Source organism: Castanea sativa, chromosome 5, assembly GCF_040712315.1.
Source record: "Castanea sativa cultivar Marrone di Chiusa Pesio chromosome 5, ASM4071231v1".
Taxonomy (NCBI): Eukaryota; Viridiplantae; Streptophyta; class Magnoliopsida; order Fagales; family Fagaceae; genus Castanea; species Castanea sativa.
This window is the reverse complement of record NC_134017.1, coordinates 75,565,939-75,579,827: the sequence shown is the minus strand read 5'-3', so window position 1 is coordinate 75,579,827 and position 13,889 is coordinate 75,565,939. Positions and strand designations below refer to the sequence as shown.

The 13,889-nt window shown below is 33.5% G+C and overlaps 1 protein-coding gene and 1 pseudogene across 1 annotated transcript; both read left to right on the top strand.

Moving 5' to 3' along the window:
* The first annotated feature begins 1,932 nt into the window (after window positions 1-1,932).
* LOC142635821 (putative F-box protein At1g49610) lies at window positions 1,933-5,406 on the top strand. Its single transcript, XM_075809894.1, has 4 exons — window positions 1,933-2,928; window positions 3,685-3,873; window positions 5,041-5,161; window positions 5,207-5,406. The coding sequence occupies exons 1-4, from the start codon at window positions 1,933-1,935 to the stop codon at window positions 5,404-5,406; spliced, it is 1,506 nt and encodes a 501-aa protein (XP_075666009.1).
* Window positions 5,407-8,609: 3,203 nt separating this feature from the next.
* On the top strand, window positions 8,610-12,254 carry LOC142635820 (F-box/LRR-repeat protein At5g02910-like; annotated as a pseudogene).
* Window positions 12,255-13,889: the final 1,635 nt, after the last annotated feature.

Sequence of the window (13,889 nt, the reverse complement as noted above, 5' to 3'; positions counted from 1 at the left end):
TTAATGTGATCTTATTGCTACACCAACTACATAATATGTAAGATTTTGTAAAATTTGTAGTTTGGTACCATTACTAGAATCATTGATAAGATCTATATCAATTGCTTTGCACATGTCCAGATTTGAATCAAGCATGCTGAAGTCTTTAGAACTTGATCCCCCAGGCCACAAACATCACTTGAATACAAACTTGCTTTTGAGTATTTGATTATCTGGTCTGAAACAAAAGAGAAGTACGAATGCGCTTGTTTTGATTGTTTGAACTTTGAAGAAAAGGAATTAAACTTGGAAACAAATCTCTTATTTTGGTTCATTTAAATATACCTGCTCATTTGATCCTTTGATATTAGAAACTATAAACACACGGAGATGAATTAATATTTGATACATACAGTGCCCTAGGATAGGTATATAATATCAAGGGTAAATTACACTAACATCCCAAAGCTTTTTATATTAATGCACTAAGATCTCTTTATTGGGTAAATTATTTGAACTTTTTATATTATCGCACTAAGATCTCTTTATCTTCGTTTCTTATTTGTTAATATGATACACTTATATTGAGACTCTACCAAATTGAGTGATGCTAGAAATACTAGTAAAATTTTATTACATAAGTCTTAGAAATGCCACAGATTTAACATTCTACTACAAGTTTTACTATAAAAAAATTAATGTGGTAAGAATGTAATGGGTGGCACTAAAACAATAAAATAAATGAATGTTTGAACTAATTTTATTTTTCAAATTGGTGACTCATCAATTTACCATAGTTATTTAATAAAATTTATAGCATCTCCAACTTTGCTTAAGTGAATTAGTCATATTAAAAAGTAAGAATAATGTATTTTAAATAAAACAAATTATAATATAAAAATTAGCTAAATTGATGCCAAGTAAACTAAATTTTTATTTAAGTGATGTTTGAAAATAAAAAAGGCACATTTAAAGTTTAGGCCTCAGATTTTGGCCTGATTATATTCTATATTTTGTTAAACTTGTCGAATGATTGATTAATGAATGTTGCTATGAGTACTACAATCTTTATTATATTATGCTTACAAATTGATATGTCACTAAGACAAAACAATTCAAATATTCTTAAACGAGATAGTTAAAGCTCACCAATCATAATCAATACCACATCAGTTTGTAAGTTTTTATGCCGTAAAACTTGTAATAAAAGCATTTTCCTTAAATCAATTAATTTTTTATTGAGATAAATTAATTATTATTTACTAGCCAATATCTTGCCCGTTTCATTGTCAAAACTTTGTAAGAAGTTAACCTATAATCCATAGGGTTCATCATTACTATTATAAGCTGTAATTATAGTTTCTGTAAATTATGTGATAAAGAGTGATATGAGGCTGCACTTAGTGGGATGATTCAAAAAAACGCGACAACCAAAGAGAGAAGAAGGCAAATCATGGGGATAGGTACGGATAATTGACAGGTTGAAACTGAAGGACATCCTTCTCGTTTTGGAGAATTTTGTGTGCATTTAAGATGAGATTACCCGAAGGGATAGAGGATGAGAAATCTAAGACGATAAAACCCAAAGCGTTCATTCAATTTTGTGGGAATAAAGAGAAAAGTTTTGAAAATATGAACTAAAGAAAACAAAGAGCCATTATCTTTTAAAGTCTTCATTTAATTTTGTGAGAAAAAAGAGAGTTTTGAAACATGAACCAAAGAAATCAAAGAGCCATTATCTTTTGAAATGTTCCTTAAATTTTGTGAGAAAAAAGAGGAAAAGTCTTGAAAGCATGAACCAAAAAGAACAAAAACTCATTATCTTTTAATTTATGTCTGTTTAGTAAACAAAGTGTCATTCTTTTTGCATGGAAGAGAAATATAAAGGTTAGCACCACGTAATCTGATAATCTCAGCAAGAACTAAGAACTAAAAGAAGCTATGGTTCTATCGATGGCGAAAGAAGCTCAACTTCCAGAGAAGACAGCTTCCCATGATCATGGAACCAAACGCCTCAAACATGCATCAATCTTAGAAGAAGATCGAATCAGCACCTTACCTGACTCCATCCTCCTTACTATACTATCCTTGTTTCCCACTAAAGACGCTATCAAAACAGGCGTTCTATCCAAAAGATGGGTCTATCTTTGGACCTCTGTTCCCTCACTCAGTTTCACAGATACTTCCTTTGAAAATGCAGCCGCTTTTGCCACTGCCGTAGATGATGCCCTACTCCTACACTGGGCTCCCAAACTCACAAATTTCTCCCTAGAATTCAAGGACTGGGCCTACAGGCCAGAACTAAAGCCTCGGGTCGATCTTTGGCTTCGCTTCGCCACAACTGCCGAGGTAGACCGACTTAGTCTATGTTTATCATCTTGTATCACACCTGAAGAATACACATTTCCGCAGCATCTCTACGCCAATGAGTTCGTTTCTAAATTGAATTTTGGGAACTGCATAATTAAGCCTAATGGGTTAATAGGTTGGAGTTCACTCAAGCACTTGTATTTTGGTTACGCGTCCTTGCCCGACGATGTGATAAATAAAGTGTTATTGGGTAGTCCTAGACTTGAATCCTTGGAATTGCATAAGTGTTTTCATTTTAATCGGCTGGATATTGTGTCCGAGAGTTTGAAAAAATTTGTGATGTTTCATTCTTATTATGGAGATGAGGGATCGGATGAGAACGAGCTGTTGGAATTGGAAATTGTTGCTCCAAAGATGGAATTTTTGGAAATTGTAGGGGAATTATATAATGTGAAAAAGTGTCGGATAAATGACCTGTCGGCATTGGTTGAGGTTAAGGTCGATTTCGAAATTCCAATTGAAGATGATATTGAAGAGGACAATCAAACTAAGTACTGTGAAAGTGAAAATGTTGTGAGAGAACTTTTTGAGAGTCTGCAGCAAGTCAAGAAACTTTTTGTTGGCGAATGGTGTCTCCTGGTTAGTTTTTCTTGATTACTCTCTTTATCATATTTTTGTTGTTGTTTTGCTTGTCTTTTCTTGATTGCTAATTTGTTGAATTCCTTTTGCTGAGACATGAATGTATCGAGATTGAATCTTTTTATTTGTTGGTAGTCTCTTTGCTTAGCTAGGCTTGAATATATAATAATGCACAGCATCTGGTGCTTTTTTTAGCGGAAGTTATTGCACAATATGATGTTCTTTAAAGAATTTATATTAGCTAACTTATGTTAATACCAAAAGGAAAAATCATTTTGTGATTTATAAGATTATTGGAAAAGTACCATACTCTGTATTGTGAGTTGGGCTTAGCCGACCCCTAAAAAAATTGAGATTAATTATGGCTTGGTTGTTGTTGTTGTGAGTTGGGCATTTTCTGCTGAGCATCTTGATTTTGACACAAGTTGTAGTCAATCAATTGTTTAAGTATATAACAGTATTGGTCCAATTTCATGAGTTGAACTATTGAGTTATATACACCTGCTTTTAGTTTCATGATGAGGTGTAGGGAACTTGCTTTAGTGCCAAGTAATGATTCTTCATGATAATTTGTTGTTCCAAAAACTCCTCTTTTATTTCATTATTTGTATATTGGATATATTGACATTTATATATGTTAGTGTTCTGTAAATCATGTTAGCTAACTAGTTCGATGCATATTACAATTAATCTTGTCATTTATTCTAATGTTCACTTTACCTTAATGTGTTATGGCTTTTGCTTTGATGGACCTAGGAGCTCTCTATAATGTCAATGAAACATTTGCCTTCTCCATTGTTAAAGTGCAAATATCTAACTATGAAAACAAGCATGCCAAGATGTGTCCTTCCTGGCATTGACAGCTTGCTTCAAAGATCGCCTTATGTGGAGACCTTGGTTATAGACGTTGTATTACACTACGATTTATCCTCCCACAGCTTAGAGGTAGGTTTTTCTTGGTCCAATTTCCTGAATGTCATATCAAGGCAACTTTAATGAAGAATTAATACTAATCAGTTTATATATATTATTTAGTTTAATTTGTGTCTATTATGGAAGTAACAAAGACCATGATTTTGGATAGAATAAAAAAGAAAAAAAGAATATATGTGACCAATCCTAACTTATCTTGTTAAAGATCCAAGACCAACCCCAAAAACTTGGGACTAAGGCTTTATTGTTATTGTAGTTAATATGTCTATTTATTGGATCAAAATAATTCCCTCGAAGAGCTTGGCCCCCTTACTCAACCTTCTCATCAATGATATGTTTTTTGTTTTTTTACATCAAAGATTTTTGGAAATTTGTTTGTTTGAATAAGAGCTCATTTATTGCCTAAGATACTATCTAGAATTTCCGGCCCTGGCAACACAAGAAGCTAGTTTCACTTTAATTTTAATTGTTAGGGCCAATCATGTAAGTTTCTAGTGTCTGGACAATGGCTATTCTAATTGTCCATTAAGTCTTACTTTGGTTTTATTTAAGTTTAGTGATTTAGTTTGGGTTTTGTAGAAAAAGTTCATCATTTTCCGGTAGCAATGGGATTCGAGCATAGGAGTTTCTTCTTTATCTTTAAATTCTTTCAGCAACTTGAAATCTAGCATGCATATATTAATTAGGACTTGTCTTGGGTCTATTGATCCACGGGTAAAAAATGGACACATAACATAATCTTGATAGGTCTGGTGCATAGGAGCATTGGACTCAATCTTTGCCTATTAATTCATCACCTTTTGAACCCCAAAATCCAAAATCACCTATGCATCAAAATAGCCCCAAATGCCCCATTAAAAGGCTAAATACTGTGCACGAGTTACTGTTCCTAGTCCTGGAACAGCAACCCAAGTTTTAGTTATTTCCCTTTGTAGGATCTCCAAATCCTACTATTCTTTTTCTCATTACAAACCCTATAATCCTTATTTCTTACCATTTTTCAGCCTTTTTAATCTTCCAAAACCTAATCCTAAATCCAAGTTGTCCAAAGTTGGCTCAGGAATTCCAAATGTAATTTGGCTTTGTTCCTTTCTTCGACATCAACTCCATTATAGCATGACAAGATATCATAAGTTAAAAGTGAACTTCAAAATGGGTTAATGTACTTTTATTTTGCAGTCTCTATTAAGTAGATATGATGAAGTGAACCAATGGAAATCAAAGGAGATCTATTTCAAGCCTTTGCTACGATGCCTCAAGATTGTCAAGATCTTTGGTTTTAGAAACATTTTCCACAGAAGTGAAGTATTCCACACAAATAAAGAATTATTCCACGCAAATGAAGTATTCATTTTAGTGGTACAATTTCTACTTAGGAATGCAGAAGTATTGGAGAAAATGGATATCACTGAACCACAAGTTTGGCAAACTCAAATTTGTAATTTGCTACATGAATGTCTACAAGTGGCTCAAAAGTTGTTAAGCTTCCCTAGATCCTCTCCTCATGCTGTGGTTATGTTTCCCATGTTAGTAAAACCATTTTAAGTTGTTCGAATCTCTTAAACGATCAAATTCTCATAAATACATAGTAGTTATGTAGATTAGTCTCGTTCAATGAACTAAAATCTTGCTATGAGTTTGCTTTAGTTTCCGATTTTATGTACTTATATTTTCTTTGTAATGTTATCTTGCCTTTTGATATGTTCATGGTACATGTCAATAGTTATGTTGCTTATAAAGTTTTTGATTTGATTTTAATCACTTTGTTGTTTCAAAATTTCAATAACATTGTCCTTTTTACTACGAAATACATATAAATTGACACGACCATACATGTATTTAGTATCACATTAACAACATGATAATTTTTTTTTAATATATATGTGTGTGTGTGTGTGTTTTTTTTTTTTTTTGTTTACAATTTGAGATATCAATTTGTAAGGCATTTGTGCACAGTAAATTTTCTAATAGTACTCCTATTATTATTCATAAGATTTATATCAATTGTAATGGCCTCCAAAAAAACAAAAAACATTTTCTTTTCCTATCTTTTAGTCTCATTTCTACCCTTTTACAATAATAGATTGGAGTTTTTGAAGCATTAATATTTGTGGTGGGGGAATATAAACCCTATATGTCTCTGTTGGAAACATTATGCAATATGAACTAATTGAGTTACAAAGCTTTTGGCTATAAATTGGAATTGAGTAGAATCAATTTTTTTTAGGATTAATGGACTTTTATTACCTACATCAAAGAATAACAATTATATTATTTTTAGGGGAGAATGAAATCTATTTATCAGTTTAGGTTTAGATTTATCTATATCCTATTTAAAACCGAAAGTATTTGGCTTTTGTCAACATCATGAAATTTTGAAAATAAAATTTTGATGCCTCACAATTTTACACACAGACACACGCGCACGCGCGCGCGCACACATACACATAGCCAAAGTTAAGAGAAAATCCAATTAGATTACATAAATTGGATTTCAATTGTAGTTTAATCTAATTGTAATCAAAACAAGCATATTCGTACTTCTCTTATGATTAGATCCCATATAATTTTTTTTAATTTTTATACCAAGTGAGTTACAATGCAAATGCCAATGATTCAAAAAAAAAAAGGGAAAAAGAAAAGCTTTGGTTTGACAAATAATGGTTATTATTATTATTATTATTATACAAATAGTGGTTATTTTAGACTTTCAATCGGTGGCGTCTGGTTCTAATGATAACTTTTTTTCATCAGACCAAGATACCAATCAATTTTTGGCATAGGTGAGGATTGAATTCTAGATCTCTTTTTCTGAAATTCTCTCAAAACAAAAAATATAATATACTTACTTTGATACCCTATCACCCAATATATTTTTCAAATTTGTGACCCGTCAATTTGCAAGATTTTTTTTTTATATGAGATAAAAATTTACTCTAGCCTAAACTAAGTATATATATGTGTGTGTAGCTCCTTCTTGGAGACTTGAATTCTAACCCTTGCTATCACCCCCCCACTTTATAAGAACTTATATTTGTAGAGGGACTATCACGCTAGACTAGAACTTATAAAAAGTTTCTGATGATAACTTTTTATTATTAAACCAAGACACTAATTAGCTTTTTTCGTATGCAAGGGTTGAACCCTAGATCTCTTTTTCTGAAACTCTCTCAAAACAAAAAATATAATATACTTACTTTGATACCCTATCATCCAATATATTTTTCAAATTTGTGACACGTCAATTTGCAAGATTTTTTTTTTATATGAGATAAAAATTTACACTAGCCTAAATTAAATATATATGTGTGTGTAGCTCCCTCTTGGAGACTTGAATTCTAACCCTTGCCCTCACCCCCTCCCCCATCTTATAAGAACTTATATTTGTGGAGGGACTATCACGCTAAGTGTGCATGGTGGTAATTTGCAAGAGTTATATGGTAAAATTTGTAGTGTTTCTAACATTGCTCAAGTGAATTAGTTATATTAAAAAGTAACAACAATGTATTTTCAATAAAAAAAAATTATATTATAAAAATTAACTAATTGATGTCAAATAAACTAAATATTATTTAAGTGATATTTTAAAATAAAAAAGACAAGTTTAGGCCTTAGGCTGCCTCAATAATTGTGCCCTAATTATATTCTATATTTTGTTAAACTTTCTTGTATATTACTTGACTTATTGATTAATGAATGTAGCTATAAGTACTACAATTTTTACTATATTGTCTTTATAAATTGATATGTCACAAATTACAACAAAACAATTCAAACATTCTTAAATGAGATAGTTGAAGTTCACCAATTACAACAATGCCACATTAGTTTATAAGCTTTTATGCTGTAAAACTTGTAGTACATTTTACATTTTCCTTAGATTAATTAATATTTTATTAAGGAAATTTAATTATTACTTACTAGTCAATATCTCATCTAGTTTATCTTCAATAATTTTTATAAGAAATTATCCTATAATTTATTGGGTTCATTATAATTCAATCCTATTATAAGTTGTAATTATAGTCTATGTAAATTATGTGATAAGATGCTATGTAATCTATAATATCTTTTTTGCTTAGTGGGATAGCTTACCAATAATTAGCCTCAAGAGATAGCCACAACTTAACCATGAGGTTGGTGTAGTTGACAAGTTGAAATCAGTTTGGGGAATTTCATTTGTATTTGAAATGGGATAGCGTGAAGGGTTTTGAGCAAATGCATGTAAAAGATAAGGAGTATAAGAGGAAAAGTTTTGTAAGAAAAAAGAGGAAAAGTTTTGAAACCATAAACCAAAGAAAATAATGAGTGGTTATCTTTTAAAGTTCATGTAATTTTGTGAGAAAAAAGAGAGAAAGTCTTAAAATGATGAACCAAAGAGATCAAAGAGTCTTTATCTTTTAAAGTGCTCTTTTAATCTTGTGAAAAAATAGAGAAAAAAAATCTTGAAAGATGAACCAAAAAGATGATAAGTTCATTATCTTTTAATTTATGTCGTAAATAGAGAGTCATTCTCTTTGAATGGAAGAGAAATATAAAGGAGAGCGCCACAGAATCTCAGCAAGAAACTAAGAACTAAAAAGAAGCTATGGCTCTACTTCCACAGAAGATAGCGTCCCTTATTTTCCTAGAAGAATCAAGCGATGATCATGGAACCAAACGCCTCAAACATGCACCAATCTTAGAAGAAAATTGAATCAGCGCCTTACCTGACTCAATCCTGCTCACTAGACTCTCCTTTTTGCCCAATGAAGATGCTATCAAAACAGGATTTTTATCCAAAAGATGGGCCTATCTTTGGACCTCCGTTCCTTCTCTCAGTTTCGCAGATACTTCCTTTGAAAAATGCGGCAGTTTCGCCACAATTGCCAAGGTAGACCAACTTAGTCTACGTTTATAATCTTCTATAGAACTATATAAGAGATACAAATTGCCCCAGCATCTTTACGCCAATGAGTTTGTTTTTTAATTGGATTTTCATTATTGCAAAATCAAGCCTAAACGGTTGATAGGTTGGAATTCACTCAAGCACTTGAATTTTGGGTACACGTCCTTGCCTGACAATGTGATAAATGAAGTGTTATTGGGTAGTCCGTAGTCCTAGACTTGAATCCTTGTAATTGCATGAATGTTATAATTTTAATAGGTTGGATATAGTGTTTGAGAGTTTGAAAAAATTGGTGATAGATTGTTATTCTTATTATACAGACTTTGATTGGTATTACGCGTTGGAATTGAAAATTGTTGCTCCAAAGATTGAGTCTTTGGAAATTATTGGGAATTTTTATGATATGAGGAAGTGTCAGATAAAGGACGTGTTGGCATTGGTTGAGGTTAAGGTCGATTTTGAAATAGAGATTAACTTTGAAAGGGATGATGTGGAAGAGGAGGATCTTTTTAAGGACTGTGAAAACATTGTGAGAGGACTTTTTGAGAGTCTACATCAAGTCAAGGAACTTGTTGTTGGCAAATGGTGTCTCATGGTTGGTTTATCTTGATTTGTCCCTTTATCATGTTTTTTTGCTGTATCACTTCATGTTTTTCTTGATTGCTAATGTTGATTGCCATTTGCAGAGACATGAATGTGTCAAGATTGTATCTTTTTATTGTTGGTAGTCTCATTGCTTAGCTAGGCTTAAATGTAGAATAATGTACAACATCTAGTGCTTTTTTGTTTTTGAGAGTGGAAGTTATTGTACAATTTGAATTTGCTTTAAAGAATTCAGATTAGCTAATTTATATTAATACCAAAATGAAAAATAATTTTGTGATCCATGAGACTATTGGAAAATTTTCGTACTCTCTTTTGTGAGTTGGGCTTGGCTGACTCTTAAAAATTTGAGATATCATGGTGGGTTGTTGTTGTGAGTTGACTTTTTCTTCTGAGCATCTTGATTTTAATACAAGGCGTAGTCAATCAATAATTAGAGGAAATGATAGTATTGTCCAATTTAGTTTCATGATGAGGTGTGAGGCACTTGCTTTAGTGCCGAATAGTGATTCGTCATGATAATTTGTCAACTCTAAATCAAGGTTCCAAAAAGGCCTCTTTTATTTCATTGTCTGCATATAGGATATATTGGCATTTATGCAAGTTAGTGTTCTGTAAATCATGCTAGCTAAATTGTTCTCTGGCGATGTATATTACAATTGTTCATGTCATTTATTCTAATTTTCACTTTGCCTTATTGTGTTCTGCCCTTTGCTTTGATGGACCTAGGTTCTATCTATAATGTCAGTGAAATAGCGGTCTTCTCCATTGTTAAAGTGCAAATGTCTAACAAGGAAAACAAGAATGAAAATATGGGATCTTGCTGGCATTGAAAGCCTGCTTCAAAGTTCGCCTTATGTGGAGACATTGGTTAGACATCATATCCGACCATATAGAGTCAGACACAGAGTTAGAGGTGTGTATTTCTTGGTCCGATTTCCCGAATGTCATGTCAAAGGAACTTTCATGCAGAATTAATACTAATCATTGCTCAACCCTCTCATAGAAGATACATCTTTCTTTCAACAACAAATAAGTTAGTAATAGACTTTTGGAAATTTGTTTGTTTGAATAAGAGATCATTTATTGCCAAAGTTACTATCTAGAATTTCTGGCCCTCGGCAACAAGAAGCCAATTTCACTTTAATTTTAATTCTATTTAGTTTTGAAGTGTTAGGGGCAATTCTGTAAGTTTCTAGTGTTTGGACATTGGCTATTCTAATTGTCCATTAAGTCTTATTTTGGTTTTATTGTTGTTTAGTGATTTAGTTTGGGCTTTGTAGAAAAAGTTCATAATGTTCCACTAGCAATAGTTATTGGTCATTTGTGGAGGAGTTTCTTCTTTATCTTTAAATTTTTTTGAGCAACTTGAAACCTGGCATTCATACATTGATTAGGACTTGGCTTAAGTCTGTTGCTCCTTAGCACTGGACCTATCAAGATCATAACATGTGGCCGAAACTGCATTTATCCTATTATTCACTTTCTCATTAGAAACCCTTATAATCCTTATTTCTTACTAAATTCCAGCCTTTTTCCTTCCAAAACCTAATCTTAAATCCTCAAAATCCAAGATGTACAAAGCTGACTTAGCAATTCCAAATCTGATTTCTTAAAATCCAAGATGTCCATAGCTGACTCAAGAATTCCAAATCTGATATGGCTTTGTTCCCTTCTCCTACATCAACTCCATTATAATATGACAAAATATCATAATTTAAAACTAAACTTGAAAATTGGCTAATGTAACTTTTATATTGTAATATCTAGAAAGAAGTTATGATGAAGTGACACATGGGAAATCAAAGGTGATCTATTTCAAGAGTTTGCTACGACACCTCAAGACTGTTGAGGTCTTTGGTTTTGGAGAATTTTTCCACACAAATGAAGTATTCATTTTAGTGGTACAATTTCTACTTAAGAATGCAAAGGTACTAGAGAAGATGGTTATCACTAAACCACGGGTTAAGCAAAATCAAACTTGTAATATGCTATGTGAATTTCTACAAGTGGCTCAAAAGTTGTTAAGCTTCCCTAGATTCTCTCCTCATGCAGCGGTTATCTTCCAATGAGTAAAATCATTTTAAGTTGTTCGATCCTCTTAAATGATTAAATTCTCATAATCCATTGTAGTTATGTAGATTAATTTGGTTCAATGAACTAAAATCTTGCTATAAATTGCTTTAGCTTCCGATTTCATGTACTTATGTTCGCATTGTGATGTTAAACTTGCCTTAGGATATATTCATGCTTAATATCAATGGTTATGTTGCTTATAAATTTTTTGGTTTGATTTTAATCACTTTGCTCTTTCGTACTTTTAATATCATCGTTAGAGATTTCCGATATCTTATGGTTCATTTTTACTACAAAATACATATAAATTGACAAAGCATATGGGAATGTTATTCCTTCTAGAGGTCTTCACCAAGGAGATCCTTTGTCCCCATATTTGTTTCTGATATGTGCAGAAGCTTTTGCTTCTCTCATTGCTAAAGCAGAATTAGATGGGAGGTTACATGGGGTGGCAGTTCGTAGGAATGCTCCTAGTATAACTAATCTGCTTTTTGCTGATGACTCTTTGATTTTTTGCCAAGCTAATAAAGATGAAGTGGAGGTTGCTTCTGATACACTTCAATTATATGTTGAAGCTTCGGGCCAATGTATCAAACTTGAGAAGTCTTCTGCCTATTTCAGTAGCAATGTGTCTGTGGAGCCGAAAGAATGGATTGTTGATAAATTGAAGGTAAGGAAATGGAGAAGTTTGATTCTTACTTGGGGCTGCCTACTTTGATAGGAAGGAGGAAATATGATACTTTTGCTTTTCTCAAGGAACAAGTTTGGAAAAAGATGCAAGGTTGGAAGGCAAAGTTGCTCTTTAGGGCGGGTAAAGAGGTTCTGATAAAAGCAGTGGCTCAATCCATCCTCACCTACACAATGGGGGTTTTTCAGTTGCCCAGGAAATTATGTGATGAATTGGATGCTATGTGTGTTAGATTTTGGTGGGGTCAGATTGGTGAGGAAAGGAAAATACATTGGAAAAGTTGGAGTTTTTTAACGCAGCCAAAGAAAGAGGGTGGTATGGGTTTTAGAGACATAAGATCCTTTAATTTAGCTATGCTAGGTTGCTGCAGGACCAAAGCTCTCTTTTGTATAGCTGTATAAATAAATAAAAAAACTTTCCGCAATGTGATTTCCTTAAGGCAAATGATTGTCCAAATACATTTGGAAAAGTTTATCGACTACTCAACAACCGATTTTGAAGAAACAGTGTTGTTGGAGAGTGGGCAATGGTGCTTCAATTCGAGTTTTGAAGGACTGTTGGCTACCACACCAGCCAACCAAAAAGGTTCTTTTCCAACCTGAGGATGAGATATGGGAGTGGAGGGTCTTGGATTTGATTGATTGGTAGAACCACCAGTTGGACAAAGAAAGAATTGAAGCCCTATTTCATCAGTTTGATGCTAAAGCCATCCTAAAAGTTCCTTTGAGTAGGTGGGTCATGCAAGATTCCTTGGTGTGGACTCTCACAAAGAATGGCAGATACATAGTGAAGTTTGGGTACTATGTGGCTAAGCAAATTAGGAAGGAAAAAAATCATAATGGGGAGTGCTCAGTGCAAATGGCCAACAATCCAATCTGGTCAAGAATCTGGAAGACAAAGGTTCCAAATAAAGTTAAAATCTTTTCCAAGAGAGCATGTCAAAACATTTTTCCCACATAGGACAATTTGGTTCGCAGGCATGTAATCGAGGATGCAAGATGTTGCTTCTGTCAGAGAGCATCTGAAACAGTCTTGCATGTGCCCTGAGGTTGTAGGGCTGCATAGGATGTATAGGCTAGAAGTGCAACCCGGTTCCATAAATTATGTACTGAGCAAGAAGATTTTATGCAGCGAGTATCTGGTCTCATGCCAAAGTATCTGGTCTCATTGCAAGAGCTGGTACTAACTCTAGAGTAAGCCACCCATATGGCCAAACAGCTCCCCGCCACCACTGACCCCACCCACCTCCTCCAAATCTACACCTCCATGGGCCCACACTTGACCCCAGCCTCTTCGCTTCAGGGCCATGGAGATGTGGATTCCCATGAAGGTAGCAACGCCAGTGACAAGGACAGTGAGGCCGGAGTTGGTGAAGCCAAAAGGAGACGAGAGAAGGAAAAAGCAACTGAGAGAAAAAATGAGAAAAAGGAGAGCACCAGAGGCAAGAGAGAGAAAAAACTAATAAAATAATAAATACACATGCTACAGTAACCGTGCATATTTGCACAGTTACTGTAGCAATTTTGCATAAATGCACAATTTTACACAAGCTGATGTGGTGTTTTTTGGGGCCAAAATGTGTAAAAGGAGTAACTTTTTCTATTTTGTAAAACTATAAACAATCTGATGTGGTTGCTCTAAGAGGCACTGATTGTATCTGTTGGAGAATAAGAAGATTCTGATTGTATACTTCCTTTACATATCTCTCTCTGCCCTTCTCTCTCTGTTTCTTTTACCTTCCTCGTCACTTTCTTAGCTATAGAGGCCTAGGTC